We start from the raw sequence: 23,299 nt of genomic DNA on the forward strand, positions 1-23,299 counted from the left end.
ATTGTATTTTTTATACCCCCAATTTAACTGCTAGTGACTTGCAAATGTTCTGCCTGCTTTATATTTTTTTCCTCTGACTCCCATGTATTTTATCTTAATTTTAAATTTAATACAGGGGGGGTAATTAATTTTTTTTATCTTAAATAGGATTTAAAAAAAAATTATTTTAGTGATTGTAATCCAATTCATTGAAATGAATTTGGCGCTACTTATACAATGTATATACACAGTAGCGCACCCAAGGTGGGGGGGGGGGGGCCCTCGGGGGCTTCAGGCCCCCCCTGAAATTCATTTTGTGTTTTTTTAGTCCCACAATTTGACCTTGGTCATATGTATGTGGCCTATTTTGGAGTGGTATACATGTAATAGGGTGTAAGTGGCGCCACCAACGTCAAAATAGTCCCCTTCCCCAAGTCCCCCCCCCCAAAAAAAAACACAAAAAAAACCCCAATTTTGGTTTGCATCCAAAAAGTTTGGGCAAATTTTTTGAAAAAAATTGACTTCTAAAAAATTAAAAACTAAAACAATTGTGAGCCCCAAAGCCAAATCCTGGGTGTAGATGTATTTTACTATTATTATTATTATTATGTATTTCCATATGTCTCCGTTTGACATGATTGTATCCCAGAGTGAAGATATGTACACGTAATCATTTCTTCCCTGACCAGATGTTATAAGACGCGATGTTAACATTACCACCAGCTCAAAAGGTCATTAAAGCACAGGTGAAATTCAACGTCTTAAAAACAAATCTTGCAAACGGCATAGATAGAATGTAAACTATTCATCTCGTTCTACACTTTATTTGGTCATTAGTACATTTCACAATTAACTGGAAAAGAGCTAATAAACAAGAACTTTTAAGTTAGTTTTACATGGTTTACATATTAGAATAAAAAATACGATTGTTAAAAAAGTCTGGTCTAAAAGTAATGCTCCCATATATCTTTGCTACATTTCCAATTGCTTAAAATGATTCTTAGCACATAACACTTGAACACTATATAACTTTCTGGTGTTTTAGTCGAGCATATCACAAGTCAACAATTACATTACGTAAGCATTGGGCTTTTTTGCATTAATTTAAGCAAACTTTCTTAGGATTTGATCGTACAAAATACAATGAAAATAATTTGCCACTTTGCATCATTGAAGCCTGCAATTAGCCATTGGCTTCACAGCCAGATTAAGTGAAAATATTTAAACAATACATCCACTCTTGTTTACGCTACTTCCATTCTATGATACTTGTTGAATGTTTTGTGCTTGAAAGCGCGCGGCATGTACATTTTATACAGAAATAAACTTAACATTTTATTTGTGCATAAAACATAGAAAGTTTACTGCTGTGGAAAACCGAAGGGACAGTCGCTAAGAAAGGAAAAAAAATATACAGCTTCTATGGCAACCTGTCTAAGTATCTAAATAAGTTTCCATGAACAAGAGAGGTAATATCCAAACCCGCCAAAATTCAACACCAGATATTCCATTAGCCAAGCATCTCATAATTTACATTGGAGTCAGTGTATATTGCAATATGCTTTCTTTTGTTTAACATCATTCATGCATTAATAGAAAGTGTTACTGTATTTAACTGTGTATTGTAGTTTAGGGGACAAACGAAAGCTCCTGGTAGAGTTCAGGTTCTTAGGGCAATGTCACAAAAGGCAATTTTACAGACAACCCGTTCGAGGCAATCACCGAGAAAACCAACTTGTATTTCTCTGCATGCAGTGTTCTGCGGAATTTCTGCGAATTTAAGGATCGGGAAGATGACTTCGTTCTTCTCGGGGTTTCATTCAGCTTGCACTGCAATACATTTTTTTGGATTGCATCCAAGTTGGTCATGAAAATTGCCTGGTGTGACCTGGCCCTTGTGCTCTTTGTGGGAGCTTTGCTTCTAGCAAAACTGTTGGAGTTTTGGTAGGAAAGAAAGCCCGAGGTTAGTTATGCTAAATTGTGATCATGGAGCCTATTGTTGCTCCGGGCAGTTCTCCTCGTCGTCACCGTTGGGGCAGTCCCGCTTGCCGTTGCATCTCCAGCCGCCCAGGATGCACATTCGGTCCTCGGGGTCCTGCCCTGCAATGGCCTCGCATCGGTACGCCGTGCCTGGCTTGGTAATGTACCCGGTATCGCAGTCGACTGGACGCAAAAGAAAAGAATGGTGTTTGGTTTTATATATATAAGTGATCTCTTAATGATTTATTTCGGACATCTTGTCACAGGTTCAGGTAAGAGTTCAATACCTGTAATACCTGAATGAGCTCTTTTTTTAAAAATATTTTTCCCAGCCTATGAGATTTAGGACTTATCGGTGGAAATTATCACCCAAAGATCATGCAGATTGCACCAAACATTAACGGAGGACGATGGTTAACAAAGCTGTAGTAATGATGCGTGTTATAAACACCTTCGAAAGAGTGTGTTTGTGTGATTTTTGGAACTAAGTGATATTCACGATTGAGGTCTACTTTTCCGATTCGCAACCTAGCGAAGTGAAATACATGTATTGAAATTTAGACTTTAAGGATGTGTTTGGATAAGCCCCAAATAAACAGTGTGAAATATGCATACCCAGGTCCTTGCGATATTTAACATCTTGTTAATCCGCCCACAGATTGCTGGAGTTATGCAGCTGCTTTTGCGGTATCCAGTTTAAGTAAGTGTTTCTTAACTGCCTCTCCAACGTTTTAGGACATGATGCCGTTTCTTTTGTTGTTTTAGTATTAGAACGTCCAATTGCCCTGGATCTAATATTTTGAGACAGTGTGATTGTCGTCTCTTCGGGGAATAGGTAGGCGAATTCCAGGTTGTGAACATACTTCTTCAGGGGAGGATCCTGGGTTTTCCAAGGGGGGGGGGGCCTGAAATGTTCCAAGCAGCAAATGGTGAAGGCAAGTGGTGGCGCCTATGGTGAAGAGTGCTAGAAGAGTCTTGGTGCTTTTTCCTGTAATATACAACATTGCTTAATTTCAGGGGGGCCACGCCCCCTTGATTCGCCCTGTTCCTTTCCTATAACTTAACTGGATAATAATGTTGCTGTATAGTACGCACCCTTATGTTTGTCCTTGCAGTCCTTTTCGTCAGCCATGTTGGGGCAATCGAGGATGCCATCGCATCGTGCTGCCTTCTCGTAGCATACCCCTTCACCGCCTTCACCGCAGCTTTGGTACTTTTCAGGATCCAACTCATCGACGCGCAAAATACCCTTGATTGTCTCGCAAGAGTCTGCAAAGGTGAACAATAAAAAAAAATGGATGTTTAATCTTAAAATTTCTTTGGAACTGATCTGAAATAGGCCTACTCTAAATCTACGTCTATTACACCGTCTTTGTACGTAAACCGTGGAGGGCAATTAAGGCCAATGCCAAGTACTGATGACCAGGCTGAACCTTCCTTACAAAGTTTTTTTGCCTGATGGTGGATTGTTTTGGTGAAGCTTTGGGCATCAAACTGAACGTACACGATATTTTTTGAGAAATGTAAGTTGGGTCCAAACTTCGGAATACCCAACAAAGTATAGGCATATACGTTTTTGGAAACTCATTGTTATAATTATTTCATAAATTAACTTTGCTCTTTTAAGAATATTTCCTGTGTCGGGCTCGGCCGAGAAGAATATAGCATTGCAATTGTTGCACGTTTGATTGATTGCCCACACGAGGTAAATTATGTGTGGGCAATCGCATTTCAATCATTTATTTATGTCCACTGTCAAAATTGACTGCAATAATATTTTTGTAGTCGCTACAAATTTTTGCTTGCCTATCAAAATAATTTGGCTTTTATCTGTCGTATTAAACACATTGCGAAACCACCTACGGTTTTATGCGAATGGGCGTAGAGGTACATGTAGCTTTCCGGGAGAATTTTTATAATATGGATTTAAAAATCCCGAACGGATACCATACAGAATCCAAAACGGATACCATACAGAAGAAACCAACATAAATTATATATGTTGTATAAGATGAACAATGGGTTGGTCGACATGCCACTTCACAACTATGTTCAGCCTAATACCAGAAATACAAGGGGAAAACAAACCAAAAATTCATTCGTCAGTCACAAAGCTAGGGCCTTCCAAGATTCATTCTTCGTGTCAACTGTTAAACACTTGAACTCACTCCCTCGGCTGCTGTGAGCAGCGCAACTTGAGCTGAATTCAAGGGACATGTCAGTAATCTTAAAAAAATACATTGTTAACTTTAGGAGCTAGTCTATTTTTACACGCAGTGCGCAAGTAAGCGTTGATGTATCGAACAGGATATTTTGCTGACTGAACCTATGGAGATAGATCCCTGGTACAAAATGTTAAATGCATCATTGTTATAAGGGAGTTTTGGATTTTTGTTTGAGTTAAATGGTTTCCAAGTCATTATACGTCGGGTGTGTACTTTACTTCAATCGAGAAGAAGAAAATGAACTTACCAGAAATCTTAACTCGTTCGCTTTTCTTGACTTGGGCGTAGGCCACGGCGACCAACACGCACAGAATGAGAACCCGGGACATATCCATAACGCCGGTAGGAAGATGGCGACCTGTCTACAAGAGCACACAAAAAAATTCAATTCAATCGATTAATTAAAAGTTACATTATTTATAACTGGAGGTCTTGCAATGCCTCAGGTGTACATAATCGGCCGGATTTAGTCCTTTGAAGGGAAGTCTTGCACAATAGAACTGGCCGGCTCTCTTCACAAACCAACCACCATTTACTTCACAACTGACAGTCATCAGTTAGTGAGATAGCCAGAGGTATACACAGCGGAAGGGGGAAGGGGGTTATTCCCTCTGTCCCTCAGAGATCCGTAGGGTGGCCTTACTTTTTAATTCAGCCATTGGCCATTGATTTCGTAACATGTCAAGTTTTCAAGCAACAGACCATTATCATGTTGCGGCCATCTTGATTTTTTCCCATTCAAATCAACGTAACCAAAGCGAGGCTGGAAGGAAAAATAGTCTGGCCCCTTTTGTACAAAAATCATTATCATTGAGTACTGTTATTGGATACAGGGAACGTGACTGAAGTGGTGGCAGCATGATAAATGTCTATGCAGCCACGGGCAGTGTGCGCACGACGTGGGGTCCAACCCTGACCCCCCCTCCCCCACCTCCCCACCACAACCACCCAAAAATGAAAGATGAGAACTAAGGAATGCGAGGGAGAAAGAGAAAAATGGCGCGTATAACTATCTAATGTTTAGTAAATTTGACAGTGGAAATTGCGTGGAATTAAGGGACCTTAAAATGCAGGTACGTGACCATATAATACGCTTCAAGCTTCCACTCCTCTCGCGCTTTTGGAATTTTCCGCGGACCACCTGCTGGAAAATTTCCAAAGAAATGAAGACATAGTGGCGTCTTTCGGATGTATTTGTCCGGTAACGGACGGAAGCATTGTGGGGCTGATGATGAACTACATTTTGTGCAACATAGCGCCCCCAAGAAACATGTGGTGTTAACTACTATCCACGCGTTCTACTTGGCGAATCACTATAGGATTGATCCATACTCTATCGTCATTTTACACTCCGCGCAGTTATGAACAACATCCAAATAAAATGAAATTGATGATGTTCAACCAGAATAAGTACATCGTGTAGCTACTGTTAAGACTAAACAGCAATTTTAATCAGTGTACACCGTACAAGCGTGCACTTCGTTCGCAAAACAACATGAAGCATTGTACTACGTTTTGATGCCATGATAGAAATGCAATGTTCCATTGGCTTTAAATAATTCACATTTCTTATTTACAAATTTACCATTCAGCCACATAGAATACGGGGTGAGTAAAAAAACCAAACCCAAATTGCAGCAGCAATTTTGAATGAAGTTTTGCCTGTAATAGCACTTTCGAAATCTAGGATACAAAAAGCCCAGTCATTAAAGCTTTAGTACAAGAATCATTCAAATCACTCATTTACTTTCAAGTTACAGAATTTTGAACACAACCACCGTTTTAAAGATTTGTCCAACGATCACAAAGAAAGTAAATGTTCTTCCAGCAAAACGAGAACAATTCTCATAGGGATGCCTGTGAACTGTTTTCGTTTTGCTAAAAGGAATCTTATTTTTTTGTGATCCTGGACAGATTTTTAAAACCGTGTCTGTGTTCAAAATTCCGTAACTTGAAAAGTACATGAGTGATTTGAATGATGCTTGTACTAAAAGAAAGCTAATCACATAGGCTTGTACCTTCTATAGAATAACTGGGATTTCATATCCTAGATTTTGAAAGTGCTGTAGGCAAATGGTCATTCAAAAACTGGTCCTGCCATTTGGGTTTCGTTTCTTCTTTACTCACCCTGTGAATTCATGTACACTGCACATGTAATAATCGTGGTATTATACAAGTAATCGACGTAGTCTGTGCTTACGATTCAAACAACACTGCACAATTTTAACCATGAGTTAGAGTCACATTTCCAATTTTGAATGAATAATTTAAATTATCTCCGTAGATAATTATTATTTGAATACATTTACATGCACATAACTCATCCACAGATACTTTTATCAATTGATTAACAATTACATGTATACAAATTAAAAAAACCAAAAAACAGAAGGAGCTGTTGATCTGGTTTTCATGTTAGAAAAATGAATGTTTGTATATTTATTTTATTTTATTGTATATTGTAACTATATTGTATGTATACCTATTGATAAATGTGTCGATTTTATATTTTGTAATGTTCTATCGTAACACCATGCAATCGTTTGAAATAAAAAACCACCAAAAAACCTGGAACTTATAGTGCAAGTTTCTGTTCCAAAACGAGCAAACGCGAAACATGCATGCGGCACCAAATTCTTATGTGAAGTCATAGCACCTCTCTCATAACCATTACGCGATCCGAAAGCGCTGTGGATCCCATTTCTATATGAACCCACATTTGAAAGATTTCATTAGCACAACTGACGCTCATAAATATACAACCGGAATCTATTACACATCTATGTCATCGAAACAAGTGATACAATGGAAAGGTAATAACTAGTGTTTAACTTTGACATTCAACATTTGAAGTCAATATTCATAGAGCCAGGGAATAAGGCAAGAATGGAATGTTTGCACGCCCCACATTCGTTTCTTGGAGGAACCGTATACATGTACATGTAACTCATTCTCCTTGAGCGCTGAGCAAACTCATGAGAAAGGATGATTTCAGTGGTATCTTATTAAGTCGACAGAGCAAGATGCAGCGGATGACTGTTTTGAAGTCTGGATGCCGGGCCGTGTAAATCACAGGGTTTATGCAACTGTTGCTGACGATAAGCGCGCCAAAAAAGGACACAATTTTCTGTGATTTGTCTTCGAGAAGCAACACCAAAACTAAATAGGGAGAGACGCATATGATAAAGAAAAAGACAACAAGGAATAAAGTGAGGTTGACGTCAATCTTTCGACGAAGCTGACGCCTGGCTGGAGCAGGCTGTCTGGCAATTGATGGCGGATGGTTGGATTGTAGCTGGTTTGTAGCAAGGACCTGCTCCTGGCTGCTCGAGGTTGTAACTTGAATCGCTAATGGGTGTGGACGCATAGGTGCACCTGGTTGCAATGGTAGCCTCATGGCCCCACCAACTAGGGCTATCGGCTGCCCAGGAGCGGCGTTGACTCTTCTGACGTGTTGCCTAACTGTGTAGAAGACTACTGCATAGCTAGTGAATGTAACAATCAATTGCACAGGGTAGAGGGCGGCACTCATGATTCTGGAAAACGTAGCGGAGCCCTTGGCTGTCGGGCTGTAGGAACAAGTGGATAATTTGTCATCGTATCCGTACGAGCCAAACTCAGATATAATAGGCAAGAGTCCGACTACTAAGGGAATAAGCCAGGTCGTAGCGATTATAGTTGCTAGACCGCGACGGTTGAAGAACCAGATCGGACGGCGCATGTTTTTCCGACGAGTAATCACGGCGCGATAGAAGGCAGTCGTCGCGATGTTATTCAGGCTGCACCCGATGCAAACGATGAACACAAATCCCTGCAAAGCGCATAGATTGTCGGGAACGAGAAGCTTTTCCCTGCTGTCGCTCAGAAGCGCCAGAACCATGATGGGCAAACTCAGACACGTGATGAGGTCCGCTACGGCCAAGTTGACCACGAAAATATTGGTGGTCGTGCGAGGCTTGCGGGAGAGAACAACGGCCAGCAAGACGGCGCTGTTGCCAATCACACCGACGATGGAAATGAGACTCATCAGAGCTGCCAGCAACTGCTTTTCAGCATAACTGTCATAAACAGTTGTTACCGAACCAATTTTGTCAGTTGAAGAAGAGTTCGACATTTTGGTTTTCAGCGTGTTTGCAGGAAAGCACTAGGCCTACATTTACAAGTTTTGGTATGACTGTTTCTTTGACCATCCGGTATTTTATAGGCTTAGGCCTACTCCTGATTTTGTCTCATCTGCCTTATGTGGTCACGCACCTCTCTTATTCTACACCCTTGGGGTGTTTTTGCCTGTTCTTATTTATAAATTCATGAAGCTGAAATTAAGGTCGTGGAAAAGGAAACCCAAACTGATGAACGACCTTTCTTAAAGATATGGTCCATCATTTTTAATTTGTGCATTTTGTTCGTTTGAAGCAACAAAAGTGTTCAAAATCTAATGAAGGATACTGAACAGTTACCTGATGAAGTTTCCTCAGCTTATTCTAGGATCTCAATTTCAAATCAAAAGTTGCTGAATAATGTTTTGATTTGGGCCTGAATTCAGTGTCCGAGACACGTTCTCACTGAGCCGATTGCATCTATTCGCGATGTCGCGCACTGATCCGACGAATTATAGCAACCACACGCGCGTGTGTGTCGTGCCAATGCTTGCCAATCCTACGGTGCGTCTTAAGACGCACCGTTGGAAAGGCCTTCTTTCATTGATTACTTCAAAATGACAGCTTGCCAGAGAGAACAATTTCACAGGGAGTTTAGTCCACTTACTATCTTTCAACCAAGTATGTTTTTCAACAATAATGACGCCAGTTACTTTTCGGATGGCTGCAAATGATGGACTATAGCTTTAAAGCCCGGTAACGAAATTGAAACCAAGACACAGGTGTTGCATACAGTGACCAATCAGTGTCTATCCTTGGTCATTAATGATAAGTCGGCTCATATTCAGGTTGTTTCTTTAGGACTTTTTACTTTTACTTGGACTTTTCCATTTTCATGCCATAAATGGTCCGAACTGATACTGAATCCTATTTTCATATGTTTTTTTTTCACAGACCCGAGGGAGTTAGGTTTTTACTGACGAATACAGAAATTGGAGTGGTTGAATAGGACGGCATTAAAAATTCCATTCTAGCATCGGAGGTCGTGACAACTGTTGTGAAACTTGGCTTTCGCAAATGCGAAACCATACATTGTGAACAAAATATAGCTGGGAGTGGGAAATTCAGAAAAGCTTAAAGTCAGAGAGGATGGCGGCTTGAGGTCCTCTTACTGTTACGATTAGTACCCTCCCGTCGGCCCTGTCGGTACTAAAGCAGATTTTTAATTCTCATAAAATAATAGATTTGTTGAGTACGTTTCGTTATTTAAATCTCCCTGGCAAACTCCTAACTTAGGTAATGCAATAACAAATGACAATTAAAGTTGAAACCAAAAAAGACAGAAGCATTATAAGGGATACCTCGCTTAAGGCACATTTGCAACGATGTGAACGTTATATTCGACTGTGCGTGTATAGTGCTTAACCGTTTGGTAATGTGCTTCATGATAAAGACCTTTTTCCGTTGAAAATTCAGAGCGGAGGCAATCAATCAAAATAATCAGTTTGTCATTCTCACTTATAACAAAATTATTAAAAAAAAAAAAAAAATTAACAGAACACTTGAATACATTCCTATATAAGCCACATACAGTTCAACCCCCCACCCCCCTAAAAAAAGTACATGTGCAAACGACCAAAGAAATTGCTTAACTGTCTAAATCATGTTCGAGACATAAAGAACGAAAAAAACCCGTTGTTTGAATCCGACATAACAAGATGATACCGGGGCTTTCTTCATAAACCTCAGACTGGTATGACCTTAAGTGCTCAAAACGATGCAAAAGAAGATTAGGCCACTTTTACTCAATCTTTAGCCAGCAAATTTCTCCAAAACTTTCAATGGGCAAGAAAAGGTCCCTTAGTACTTCACCAACCAAGTTTGAAGACTCAATTTTATTTTTAAAAGCAGACTTTTCTTCAATATTACTGCAGTGGCTTGCACATGAGAGGGAAGTCAAGTGATTTCAAAATGAGGCTAAATACTAGACTTGTACATGTCCATCCATCCAACTGTTTAACAAGACCGACTTCTTTATTCATTGTCATTATTTTGGTGCCTGACTATGGAGAAATGTGTTGAAATAGTGACCTAGTACCCGACGTCCTAGATATTTCTTTTGGCACAGTCAGCTAACAGTTGATTGACGCAGTACTGAAGAGTTGTTGGACTTGTTGTCTCAGATGTCAGTCTATTTTCTTGTTATGTTTTCAGTTCCTTACGTTTTGGGACTCTCATACACAGTATTCAGAGTGCCAAATTTTCGGACTACGTATTGCATTCACCATCCATATTCGAGGTTTGTTTTGTTTTGTTTAGTTAATTCATCAGAAATGAGTGCACACAAGAGGTTTACTCTTGAGACCCCTGTTGAATAAAAGGAGCGCAAACCTAAAAAAAAAAGTGCCATTGAAGAAACGATCGGCATTGTACATGTAGCTGGGTGGCCGATAGAGTGGCCCGCCTGCATGCTTATGGTAGTCATTACATAATAGTGCAGCATAATTATAAGTAGGCGCTTGAACAGACAGTGGCGGAGAGGGCGTGTTCAATGGGCTTTAAAGCAGTTCTTCAATGGGCACGAATCCAAAGCCGCTCCCAGTCTCAAGTTTGTGAGCTACTAGCTCTGTAACTCCGAGTGTAGAACGTTACCGACTAAATCCTCCAAATATTCCAAAAAAGGCAGAGATGAGGCTCCAAATGTGTTTCACATCAGTCTACTTTTCCTTTATCCTTTTACACCAGACAAAACAAGCCTAAAATTTAAATTTAAGTCAATTTTAAGTAATTTTTATTTTAACTTTAGTGATTTTTTTTCTGGTGGAAAGTAATTCATGTATACAAATGATTTTGGGTCAACTCGTACCCGAGTTAACTCGTACCCAAGTTAACTCGTACCCGAGTTAACTCGTACCCAGGTTAACTCGTACCCGAGTCAACTCGTACCCGGGTCAACTCGCACCCAGGTCAACTCGTACTCCCCTCCTTTTTTAGTTTGGAAGTACAGATGGATGGTTAACAAAACTTCCGATTTTACCCTCAAAAACGGCGACTGAGAAATACTAGTTACGCCGCCAGAAATACAAATAAAGTTCAAGGATTAGTTGAAGGCGGTGGTATCAAATGTTGATCACAATCTGGATGAAAAGGGAAAATGTACCGTTCATCGGCAAGGGCTTCATCGCGAACGGACGGGTACCGCGCGGAGAACATTTTCAAAACGGCATTAGAGTGGTACTCGCGAGTCGACGGAGCCCTCGCTGATAAACGGTAAATTTCAATTTTCATCCAGATCATCAGATGTGTTATTTTAAAATTTGTGTAGTATTTTCTCTTAGTAATGATGTTTTTTCTTTCTTTTTTCAGAGACCCTGGATCACTGAGATTGCGGAGTGACTGTGCGAACTGCTACGTCTTTTTTTTGTTCGGTCGAACGTGTTTTAAGGGCATAGTTTTCTTTTTACGAATTTAGTATTTAAGACCTTTTTTTTTTTAAAGAAAGCTGCTATTAAAAACGAATTTTGTAATGTAAAAGTAATATTTTTCAACGTTCACTCACTCCATTTTTGGCATCATTTATTGAATAAAAACTGCACATGGCACAAATCTCTTTGGGAAGATTGGGGGCCCTGAAAGTACAAATCTGAAGAGAAAATATATTACAGGAAACTTAAAAAGAGTCACACGGACATCGTTATTTAATTTATAATGATTCTTTAATATGTTGGTCATTTTTTGTACAATTAGTTCGGTAAATGTCGTAAAAAAATCTTGTGCAGCTTAAATAAAGTTTCTGCGATAAGTTCAACTAGAATATTATTTTGGAAACAGAAATGTAGGATTTTTAATTATTTGTTTACATTTGAGGCATCAAGGAAGTAAACACGATAAAGGAAAATGGTGGCTCGTTTCATTCAGAGATGCTCTTTCTATAAGTTTTAGGGGACCAATTTGTTAGTTGATCCTTGGGTGTGAAAGATTGTTTGACATTAGCAAATTGTAATTCAAGTGCAAGAGACAATTTTATTATCTTAAACAAAACTGAGCTAATCGGGTTTCGTCCTCGAAACTTGACATCCGATTCGATTCATCATGAACTGTGTGACAGACCATCCGATCGATCGGTTTGAGCAGCAGAAAATGGTTCATCGGAAAACCACAGGATCATCTGTAATACAAAAATAAAATAAATTGATAAAAGCATGCATACTTTGGCCGATGAGTGCGCGCACAGGCCCGGGAAAAACGATGTCACCGTGCACGGTACGACACGTTGGCCGATGAGTGCGCGCACAGGCCCGGCAAAAACGATGTCACCGTGCACGGACGACCACGTGGACCGGCGAGTGCGCGCACGGGCCCGGCAAAAACGATGTCACCGTGCACGGTACGACCACCACGACCGGCGAGTGCGCGCACGGGCCCGGCAAAAACGATGTCACTGTGCACGGTACGACCACCACGACCAGCGAGTGCGCGCACAGGCTCGGCACAAACGATGTCACCGTGCACGGACAACCGGCCATATCCCTCCGATCTTCCGTTCGTTTCACTGATTTTCTTTTCGAAAATAGGCAACTATTTTGAGCTGCGGGTACGAGTTGACTCGGGTACGAGTCGACTCGGGTACGACTTGACTCGGGTACGAGTTGACTGGGGTACGACTTGACTCGGGTACGACCTAACTCGGGTACGACTTGACTTGGGTGTCAATTTTGGGGTACGAGTTGACCCATTTCCATACAAATACATCTAGAGCCTTTGTTCAAACGTTTCCTTTTCTTTGACAAAAATCTAACTTCATGTAGGGGGGCCTACCTGATCATAGACCGCCAATCTTTCTGGTCACATGGTAATCTCCGGGGCTTTTTTTCATTTGAAAACACGTTCCATCATGCTCTGGAAACAATGGCATGATGGGACCGGGGGGTAGATCTCTGCCTAATTTCGTGGTTCTGCTAACCATTGAAGCCCGCGCTTAGTTTACGATCCGCGTTCTGTCACACCAACACTAGCAAAAAAATATGTGCTAACCCTGTAACCGTGCTCAGAATAGTTGGGGATGTACGCATGAGCATAAGCAAAAAATGCCTTATCCTTAACCCTGATTTAATGCTAACCGTATGAGCACGGAATTTCCTGCTACAGTAAGCCTTACGCTAACTGTAAGCAGTGGCATGAAATTGGGCCCCGATCATTTCATGCGCTAGTCATTTTACAATGAAATATCGATGTCTTCAGAAACTAATGTCGTTACTGGCACTTCTACTATGCTACTACATGTACTAATATCCAGCGACCGATTTTTACGGTCAGTGATTTACATGCGAACGTATGGAAACTCGGTTTGTACAAAGTGTCAAACAGGCCATTATCAATTTTAAAAGTATTGCACTGATGATTTTTAAAGCGCTAACAAAACAAGGGGTGTTTTAATGTAGTCCAAAGAAATTACACACAATTTGACTATTTGATGCAAGATTCCATCTAGATCCTTTACCAACTTAATACTGAATATCCCCGACAGATTTAAATTTTGTTAGAATATTTTCAGAGTTTGTACACAATCAACAAAGCGATGAGAATTCTACATTACTGTGAAATATTTCATGAAGAAATCTATCGATATGAGCAAGGAATCCCATGAATAATGGTTAATATAGCGAACTAATCGAACATCAAAAATCAAAACAAACTTACCAGCAGTCAAGTTGAAAGTATCGATGCGAAACGGGTCGCGTTCGGCAGTGTTGGTCCTCCGAGGTATAAATGGCGACTGGGTACGGTGCTTCGGCTTGACCCCTAAAAATCTGCACTCTCGATGTAAGGCATTCCCACACCCCGAAAAATTTAAATAACAATTATCGTGCCAGCTCACAAAGGCCGTATTCAAATTCGTTTTCTATTGTGGCCTGTTTGTCTGCATTCCAACACACACAGTTCTCTATTCTTTGGGAAGGCAATCAGGGTTCCTTTGTGAATACATTCGCCATAGCGTCATCGGCCTCATGGCAAACTGCGCTCAGTATACAAGAGCAGGCTTATGTATCCTAAAGTTTGTCCTATATATATATTTAAACTGGCCTCCTCATTTATTCGGAAGCATTGTTGCAGATAAAATACGATCTCGACTGCTATTTCCTGTTTCAAATGTTACCAGAACCTTTTACCGTCCAAATCACACGATAGCTGTCAATAAATGGAGTAATTCGGAACACGGAACAGTTTTTTTTTCGGAATTGAATTAGCAACCAATAGGACCACGTGTGAAAAGTTTGTCCGTGATGGTGAACAGCAAGCTGCGCGAAGAGTATTTCGGCTTGTTTTCTCCTTAGAACTACCCCAAATCCTTTATCCACGAAAATATCCACTACAACAGACAAGGTTCTGAACAACATCCAGCAGTTGACTCATTAAAATGTTCTCAAAGTTACGCTGGAAAGATACCAGACTCTGACAGATGGTGACCGTCTTTTACACCTAAACATATTGAAAGAGAGTGCACAAACTACATGGGTTTTATAAATTGATAATCAGAATAGCATAATTTTAACTTAAAACCATCAACATTTTTACAAATTAAAGTTCTTTCTAACAATTTCTGAGACGACACTGGACCGTATAAAGACAAGTCTCTGCTTCTTAAAGTTAATAGACTCGCACGCGCAACATAAAAAGAAAATCTCATAACTTTCAATAACTTCAACGAGTTAAAAAAAACATCAACAGGGAGTTATTTGATAACAATTATTATTCAATTAATTCAACTTCACATGAAATATAAACATTAATTTGTCTTATGTTGTTAGATAATCTGAAAACCATGGGAATAATCTGAAATTTCTAAGAATAAAAAGTTTTAAGAATAAAAAGAAATGAGTCATTATGAGGCCGAGATTTTCTTCAAGGTTGAATTAGAAAAATGTCAAAAAAGAATTAAACCGACGCAAAACTTGAAAGCTGTTGTTTATACTGCCAACCCACTCACTCGGCCTTCACATTCTACTAAGTGAGTTCCCGAGGCAGGAGCGACACAATAGTAAGTTACATTAGTCATAATTCCATTCCTATGAATAAGCTATCGCCAAGGATCACTAGAGTGCCAATTATATTTCAAACACACAGATGGCCTCGAACATATTCATGTCTCCTTTATAACACTTGTTAATTTTGTTTTCAAAGTTCTCCTGTTGTTATTCAAATTTCTGTCCACGCTTTGACGCACAATATTAGAAGCTGTATTCACGAATGAGGACATCGACAATTCCATACAGACGCGTCTTTGTAATCTGTGTTTTATTGTGTGTAGACGTCATGGCGAGAATCTGACCTGAAATATTTTGAGGGTCAACGGCACTTTCATCCAATCTCAACAATTTCCCGGCATGTCTGTGTCGAATCATGCGGGGGAGTATTTTTTTGGTAGTTTGGTAGTGCCTTTTCTCGTTTAGAAAATTGACGCACATTACTGTGACATTGGTGCCAAAGTTATATTTCATGCCAAACGTGGGATTTATGATTTTCTTTTCCATGAAGAACTAGTGTTGAAAATCACGTTCACTGATATTGGTTTCACGTCCTAAGTGCTCTAACAAGGCGCATTTGCATGTTTCCGTACCGTGTGGCCTGCTGTCATTAATTTGAGAAGAAGTAGAAACATGTAAGTGTTTCCTACGAATGACTGATCGTCGGAAATACAGATTAATATTAATGATAATATTTCGTTATCAAAAAGATGCGCATGGTTTTTCACTGTTTTCGCCGAGCTCACACTGCAACAGTTAGGTTTTGAGAATTTTCCTTCGATATATGTTTGAGTGCTGTTATTTAAAAAAAACCCGAAATTATCCTATATGCCTTTAAGACAACATTTTTTAGTTTTATCGGTACAATGGCTCCATAAGATGTAACATTTTGAACCGTTAACAAAGTGAAAATAAACCATCATTTTTTTGGACGAGATTATCAGATATCATTGATGAAATATTAAAGTTGTGAACCCTCGTGCTCATCAAAACAATTATTTGTTTAACGAAGAAGAAAATCCGATTTTCGGCGTCTGCAACCCTCTGAAAAAAAGGCTTTCATTCTGCACATGAATGAACACTCCCTGCGAGTGCCGAACTATTGTCGGATCGCAAATAATTCGAATTTCGTAAAAAATAAATAATTCAATAACTTTAATGTCGGTGGGTGTTTGTCGTTCGATGTCTCATTCAGAAAAGAATTGGTTTTAGATTGCTTTCAGTTCAGTAAACAGATCTACTTTTCAAGGTGAAACTCGAAATAGCAAGGGTAATAAACCTTTTCGTGGCACTTAAATTTACTGCTGAAGAATTATCCAAGTTCGCTGTTGAACATTCCATGCACTTTATCTCATTAGCATCATGTACCAGATAATTCAAATGGGCAATCGCCAAAAATGAGTGAGGTACGCCCAAGGGCGGATCCAGAACACAATTTTAGGGGGGGCCAAAAAAAATTGGTCCCCCAAAAAAGTGGGTCAAAAAAATTACGGCGTGGGGTTCGGGGCCCGCTTAAGGGCCCCGAAAAATTTTTGGATTCTAGATGCTTTGTGGTGCGATCTGAGGCAATTTCTGACCACTTTAGCCAATGTTTTTTTGAGGAAAAGATGGTGGTGTACTCATTGCCTGCCTTTATTGCGATGTCACATAATAAATAAATAAAATTGGTTTCGTTTTGGGGGGGCCATGGCCCCCCTTGGCCCCCCCCCCCGGATCCGCCCTTGGGTATTCCAATTTGATGTAAATAAATACAACTTAGAGTAACTAAACACTTACAGTTACCTTGTATAAAATAGTTAAAAAGTTTTAAAAACGAAGAACATGAATTATCAGCTTAAAAATGTTTTCATTAAAAACGTTTTCCGTTAAACACATCTACAAAAATACGAATCCGAGCCAGAAAAAATGTGGCTTCCGTCTGGCGATTAATGGAGAAAAACGCTACCCAATTCCTCCTATTGCAACAAAAGAGTTCAATTATTTAAAGCCTTCTTAGTGAAATTTGAATAAAAAGCAACTGAGCATACAGCTCTGTTTTACAGAATAAGCTCTAAGCTTTGGTCGACATCTGCCTTTTCATATTTACCTGCTCCCCGAAATATAGTGACTGGAAGCCTGACATTTGAAACTAAAACACTTTTGAAATATTGATTGAAACTGTAATATCCTTCCACTTTTTTCCTTCTAACAAATTTTCTTCTTTTCTTTTTTGGGGGTTTATTTTAACGCAAAATCTACCTTCTCTCTATTTCGGTGTCTGCACCTCTTAAACCCATTTTGTTACGGGTTGCCAATTCGCATGCATGACAGGTCCGCCCCTGAGTAAATTGGTCCAGTCCTGCGAGGGCCGCAGCTCTATCTTCGTGCAAACAGTTTATTCGAAATTTGATAAGTAATTAAACCCATAACTAACATTGGGCCAATTCTTCTATTCGATGTGTCAATAACTAAAACGAACAACTTTTGCATAGAAATATGACATTTTACTTCATAATGGTGAAAGATGGGGATTGCATTTTAATGGAACGTTATTGATATGTGTTCCTAATTCGCAGACAGTTGTTTTGAATACTATTTACATTGAAACATGGACATTTAAGAATAATACATCCAAATAATCACTAAACACAGGGCGGGATAACTTCGTCGCCGGTGCAATTTATCTCGTCTGACAGGTCCCTGCAATCGATAATGCCGTCGCATCGCTGGCATCCCATGATACACATACTGTCGCCGCACTGGAATCGCTGCAGCGGCTCTCCGCTGGAAGAGTTCTTCCCTTCGAAGTCCTTCACGCAGTTTTCTATGAATGGACCAAGGCATAGTTAATGCTGATCAGTGGTCTGTCCGTCCATTATGTTTGTCTATAGAAGTTGGACACAAAAACCAGCTTAGGCTATGTTAATTTGCTGGCGACGCAACGCGCATTCGGTCTGGATGGAAGAGATTGCTGGCTCTCTTTTCAAAGCTCTTATAGACTTGTGAAGAGGGGTATAGTTATGCGCCCCATTCAACACCCCAGGGACCAGTGGGCTTTGTCAAACAACGCTCTCACTATGAATCGGTATTAGGAATGTGACTATACTTTAAACGGGCATTGCATCTTTGTGTGCAATAAGAGCAGAGACTTCGTGACATGTATAATTATGTACAAGCATACGAAACGCTTCTGGCAAAAACACCCCAAGAAATCAGTGAATTTCTTTTCCTTTATATGCATCACAAGATCGAACATGGACGTTTCTAATTGTATCTGTGTTGGCCCTGCGACGAGATGAATGAAACAAATCAAGATGGTCCTCATTGGTCCCGTCATCCCATGTCCGAGTAATCTCTTGTTAGTTAAACAAAATAAAAATTGGCCATTAGCATCAGTGTGGAACAGCCACTGAAGTCAAGTCATCTCTCCAACAAAAAAGTTGAATTGTGCCTTGGCTGAAGTCTTCAGGACCGTCCAAATGCCAAATGGCGGCTATGAATTTCTGTAGCCGAGCTAATCAGTAGCCGAGCTAATCAAGATCTCAACACGAATGTAAAGTAGTAGGCCCTATTCGGAACTTTTTGATTAAATTTGCCTCGTTTTATTTTATAGTATAACGCCAAAGTTTGACCTCACTTCCTCCCCAAGGTTCACACGCACTTCATAGCGACGTACTCTATGTATAAAAGGCACATTCACAGACAGCAATTTTGTGTATACCAAAAAAAATAGGAGATAAATTCCAAGGTAACACCATATAACAAATCTGATTTGTGAGTTTGTGAGGTTCTTAAAAGAATCGGGGGATCTCAACGTTTTGGACAGTACATTGTATATGACTATGAGGGATAGTGGAACTGAAAGCAGTGAAGCGTGTGAGGGATGCAACTGTGCAGTCCTAGCTGGAGGGGGGGGGGGGGGCTGGATGAAAAAAGGATAACAGTTTAGTACACTGTATGTATTTGGAACGTGAGCATAGTATAACGTTATTCACAGTTCCCGATCGCGGCAAACCTGAAATTAAATTTTTCGTCACGAGCTATAAAGAGGGCGGGCTTGGCGCCCTACTTTGTATTCGACCTCGTTTCTAATAGGATAGCAGGTAGTGGGAACGTACTACTCGACGCCATGGGACCGAGGTTGGTGCCTACCTGCGTGTTGTGTTGGGCAGTGGTCCTCGTCGGAGAAATCTCGACAGTCCAGCACGGAGTCACACTCGTACCGCTTGAGTACGCACTCGTTTCTTGTGGCACACCTAAATGTGGAAATGTTCCATAGCTGATGCTCTTCGCACGAAACTAGAAAATAAGGGAACAAAATGAATAAACACAACTCAAGAACAAAATAGATGGCTTCTGATTCTCATATCAAAATTTGGATGCCATTGAATTTTTTTTTTACATTGGCTTATGTAGCTCCCAGACCCATGTTCTTGAAACTCAATGGTTCTTGAATCTGGAGTGCCGAATGGTAACACCTGAAAACAGGTGTACAAAATAATGAATGGATGCTTTCATAGGATGACCTTAGCCAGCCCGCCCCCATTTATTGGTCTAAATTACTTGCGTTCAGAGAGTGGCAACATTTAGTATTTTATGTTGTAAACTAGGCCTACATGATTTTGCAGTCAAATTTCAAAAGTTTGTGCCAAAGACAATTCCCCTAGTGGGCCAACCATGGAGGAATAGGAACATGGGCCTGCATTGGCCAGGAAAATACTTGAAATTCCGAGATTGTTTACATTTTGACACGGCGGACATTTTGCCTTAAAACCAGCAGTGAATAAAGCCGTCGAATTTTAAGCCAAAATGTCAACAAAAGACTGGTGTGGCATAAATGCACAACTCGTAAAGAGTCCAAGTCCCACGCAAGTTTCCCAGTGCACACGAGTTTGAAGAAACGCTTTTGGAACGAAGCATGTGCAACTGGACTGCCGACTAGCGCTTCAACGGCTCAATTTTTGAGGAGGATTTTTACATGGAAACCGTTGAAGCTTGCAATCGTTCCAAAAGCGGATTATTGATCCTAGACAAAAGTACCCCAGCACTTAAATGCCATAGTGTCAGATGACTTCTAAACTGATCTGTAAATATACGACTATGCGCTATGATTTCCGCGGTCAGGGGCCTTGCTAGAAGAGGCTTAATGCTGTCGGCGAAATTGTCGGATAATCAGAAACTCGTGTGTGACACATAATATTTGGGAATAAATACCATCTCATCGACTTTAACATCAGCCCCCCCCCCCTCGTTCATAAGATGGCGTCCAAGGCCTGCCCCCCCCCCCCCCCGCCACACACACCTTTTCGATTCTGAGGCGGCAGGGGAACTAGAGAGAAAATAAGTCACTAGTTATCACTTTCATCAGTACGGAGTGGTCGCAGTGCCCCCCCCCCCCCCCAGGTGCCCCCACCCTCACCCAAAATACTGAAAATGCCCTTTTCCTTCCCTAACCAGCAAGGGTTTTTGTAAGCTGTATTTTGTTTCAGTTAGCCAAAGGCTTACTGTTTACAATTTCTTATGTCAATGGAAATATCGAAGCATTGTGGGGCCCAACTGGGTAAAACTGCAATATGACATTTGCGATATGTGCCCCAATGATATTCTGATGCCCTCCCTGTACCCCCCCCCCCAAACAATTCCCAGCCACGCCAGTGAGCGGTCGGTCAGTCTTTTTTTTATCACCCCCTCTCGCTCTCTCCCTCTCCCACCCCCTCCCCCTCCCATATTGGTGTGTCGACGGCCGTCATAGATTCAGATGTTACAACTGATCAAATGCACAAACAATTTGAAAACAATACCACTCGGGAACAAACTGGGTAAGCATTCAAAACACCGACGAAGGTAGACCCTTCCAAGCACTATATGTTGCGATCTTAATGAACAGGGAAAACAGCTATACTTACACTTTATAGCAGCAGAACAGAGCAGAGGGCAGCAGATAGTAATTGCAAGGATGAATGCAACTTCTGTCTTCATTTTGATTGCAATTTTTTTGACCGACTATAGAGGAGATTTGCCAGGTACACGTTACGACAGTTTCGAAATCGCTTCTTAAAAAAACTGACTCTTAAAATGCACGTGTATCACACTTGTAGCGCACCGTCCTGTCAGTCCAAACGCAAGTGACTAAAAATAAAAGCTCAGGGATGCATTGAAGAGCAAGATATAACAATAAAGAATTGCCAATCAAATCAAGGTGGGACACAATGACATGCTCTGTCATTGGAATGTACATGCTTTTGATTTTTGACATTCTCGCGTCGAGAATTCCGCAGCCTGTACATTTTTACTTTACGCGAATTTGGGAGTTACTCCAGCAACCTCCGGTAACCTCCGGAATGTTCTGATGCCTGTTATTGTTTGACGTGTTGGGCGTGTCATTCAAGCGCTAGTCGTGGTCCTGGACTGTATTTGGCTAGTTGTTCCCCTAAAATGCATTTGGTCCCTGACTAGCGCGGTCAAGCTGCGGTGACGGGCGAATTTGATTTCCGTATGCGGGTGAAGCAATCTCATGATAATTCAGTATTTTCGACGGGAAACTTATGTTTATTCATGAGAAAATGACAATGACGTCATCAGCATGGTTATTATTTAGTCAAATATTTACATCGATGCATTTTAAAGAGCGGCTGTCATCAGGCTGTCACAGTAACCTTGTGGGGATAATAGTGAGATGAGCTGTGGGTCGAAATATCCCGGGTTCAAATTCACTTTGGCCCCTTTTCACCGACCATTTTTCTTCAAATGTATCGTTGGGATAATTTTAATCTCGAGGCAAGAAAAGAGACCGTAAAGAAGGTTACTGATTTCAGCGGAGAGACATGTTTTGAAGTGGAAAAATTCTTAAAAATCTCACATAGCGATAAAAGAACATTTTTTTTGCATGTTGGAATAGCGCCCTCTCTGTCAACGATGCCTTTAAACTCCACTGTGAATTGTCTTGTAACTGCGAGGACCCCACACCTATAAATTTAATAATTTCGATACGGTACCAGGCACGTACGCACATATATTTCTGAGTCACTGTAAAAAAGTACAGTAAGGTCCTAAGGGAATGGTTTTTGAATTTTGTGACAAAGATGAAGCGAAATGATCTTCCTTTCAATATTAATAATCAGATCTGTCCAATAAGTCGAGAAAAAGATATTAAATTGGGCGGAGGCATTGAGGGGGCTAACGACGAAAGCAGGTGGCGGGCTTCATTAGGAAACCCAAATTGATATCTATTGACGCAAATTAATTAAGGACGTGCCGTCATACTTGAAAAAGCTTCGTTGATAGACTCAATAACCATGACCTTCTATAGCCTGGTGAATGATCTTGCAGCAAGTATGTGCAGCAGGCAGGACCGTTGAGATCCTTAAGATTTATGGCGGTTTTAGCTGCAGCACAGGATCTGGGAGCGTAAATCCCCGGGGGATGGAGAGGATATATCCCCCACATTTTGAACAAGGGAATGGACCATTTTGATCCCTTCCCACTTTTCTGTGGTTTTTCAAACTTTTCAACAACCAAAATGTATAAAAATAGCACTGAAAAATGGAGAGAAAAGTACAAAAGCTTGAAATGCGTCTGGTTTGTTTGCGTGTGTGATTGTGTGTGTTTGTGTGCTCTTACTTGGCTTTACGACCAGGTCCCTTTGTCCTCGAATGCCGGTTTGCGCGCTTAGTCTACGGGAAAGGTTTAGATAAGGGAACAAAGGAAAACACAAAGCCGATCCTCGGAAGCATATAGCAAAAAACGGCTGTGTGTCTGTGTGTGTGGGGTGGGGGGGGGGGGAATTCTCCTCTGAAGTAGGGCCGTAGGGGACAGAATGTCATACAGGAGGAAAATATTTCCTAGGGAAACTGTCCGGGGTTCACATTATCCTGGCAAAACCAGGAGAATCAGTCCGGGCGATCACACCGACTGGAAAGGCATCTAAAGAGCAAAAGACAAACGAATTTCGTGACGTCGAGTGGTTGCCTATTTACAGAATTAGGCCTATGGTTTTATATGAACCGGCCTTTAG

General features: G+C 40.7%; 3 protein-coding genes across 4 annotated transcripts; all 3 read right to left on the reverse strand.

Moving 5' to 3' along the window:
- Positions 1-769: 769 nt before the first annotated feature.
- On the reverse strand, positions 770-14,138 carry LOC119739602 (LDL receptor repeat-containing protein egg-2-like). Of its 2 annotated transcripts, none has more exons than XM_038214585.1 (4): positions 13,982-14,138; positions 4,432-4,546; positions 3,055-3,228; positions 770-2,142 (listed from the first exon to the last, which is right to left on the reverse strand). In XM_038214585.1, exons 2-4 carry the CDS (start codon positions 4,517-4,519, stop codon positions 1,973-1,975), a joined length of 432 nt encoding a protein of 143 aa, XP_038070513.1. In that variant the 5' UTR covers positions 4,520-4,546; positions 13,982-14,138; the 3' UTR covers positions 770-1,972. The 2 variants fall into 2 exon arrangements, with proteins under 2 accessions (XP_038070513.1, XP_038070512.1); XM_038214584.1 differs by lacking the exon at positions 13,982-14,138 and adding an exon at positions 5,246-5,328.
- Positions 6,648-8,607, reverse strand: LOC119739601 (G-protein coupled receptor moody-like). Its single transcript, XM_038214583.1, has one exon. It carries the CDS (start codon positions 8,296-8,298, stop codon positions 7,132-7,134), a length of 1,167 nt encoding a protein of 388 aa, XP_038070511.1. The 5' UTR covers positions 8,299-8,607; the 3' UTR covers positions 6,648-7,131.
- Positions 14,139-17,109: 2,971 nt separating the features above from the next.
- On the reverse strand, positions 17,110-21,496 carry LOC119739603 (sortilin-related receptor-like). The gene is made up of 3 exons (XM_038214586.1): positions 21,192-21,496; positions 19,438-19,584; positions 17,110-18,109 (listed from the first exon to the last, which is right to left on the reverse strand). Exons 1-3 carry the CDS (start codon positions 21,262-21,264, stop codon positions 17,928-17,930), a joined length of 402 nt encoding a protein of 133 aa, XP_038070514.1. The 5' UTR covers positions 21,265-21,496; the 3' UTR covers positions 17,110-17,927.
- Between the last annotated feature and the right edge of the window lie 1,803 nt (positions 21,497-23,299).

Source organism: Patiria miniata, unplaced genomic scaffold (genome assembly GCF_015706575.1).
Source record: "Patiria miniata isolate m_02_andy unplaced genomic scaffold, ASM1570657v1 HiC_scaffold_4, whole genome shotgun sequence".
NCBI lineage: Eukaryota > Metazoa > Echinodermata > Asteroidea > Valvatida > Asterinidae > Patiria > Patiria miniata.

Bases quoted from the DNA above. Each gene is read 5' to 3' on its own strand.
- LOC119739601 (XM_038214583.1), bottom strand. From the start codon at position 8,298: ATGTCGAACTCTTCTTCAACTGACAAAATTGGTTCGGTAACAACTGTT.
- LOC119739602 (XM_038214584.1), bottom strand. From the start codon at position 5,269: ATGGTCACGTACCTGCATTTTAAG. The intron at 3,229-4,431 runs GTAAGTTCATTT...TCACCTTTGCAG, and splicing joins CGAACGAGTTAAGATTTCTG to ACTCTTGCGAGACAATCAAG. The intron at 2,143-3,054 runs GTGCGTACTATA...TTTTGCGTCCAG, and splicing joins CTGCAAGGACAAACATAAGG to TCGACTGCGATACCGGGTAC.
- LOC119739603 (XM_038214586.1), bottom strand. From the start codon at position 21,264: ATGAAGACAGAAGTTGCATTCATCCTTGCAATTACTATCTGCTGCCCT. The intron at 19,585-21,191 runs GTAAGTATAGCT...CTTATTTTCTAG, and splicing joins CTGTTCTGCTGCTATAAAGT to TTTCGTGCGAAGAGCATCAG. The intron at 18,110-19,437 runs GTAGGCACCAAC...GTCCATTCATAG, and splicing joins CTGCCCAACACAACACGCAG to AAAACTGCGTGAAGGACTTC.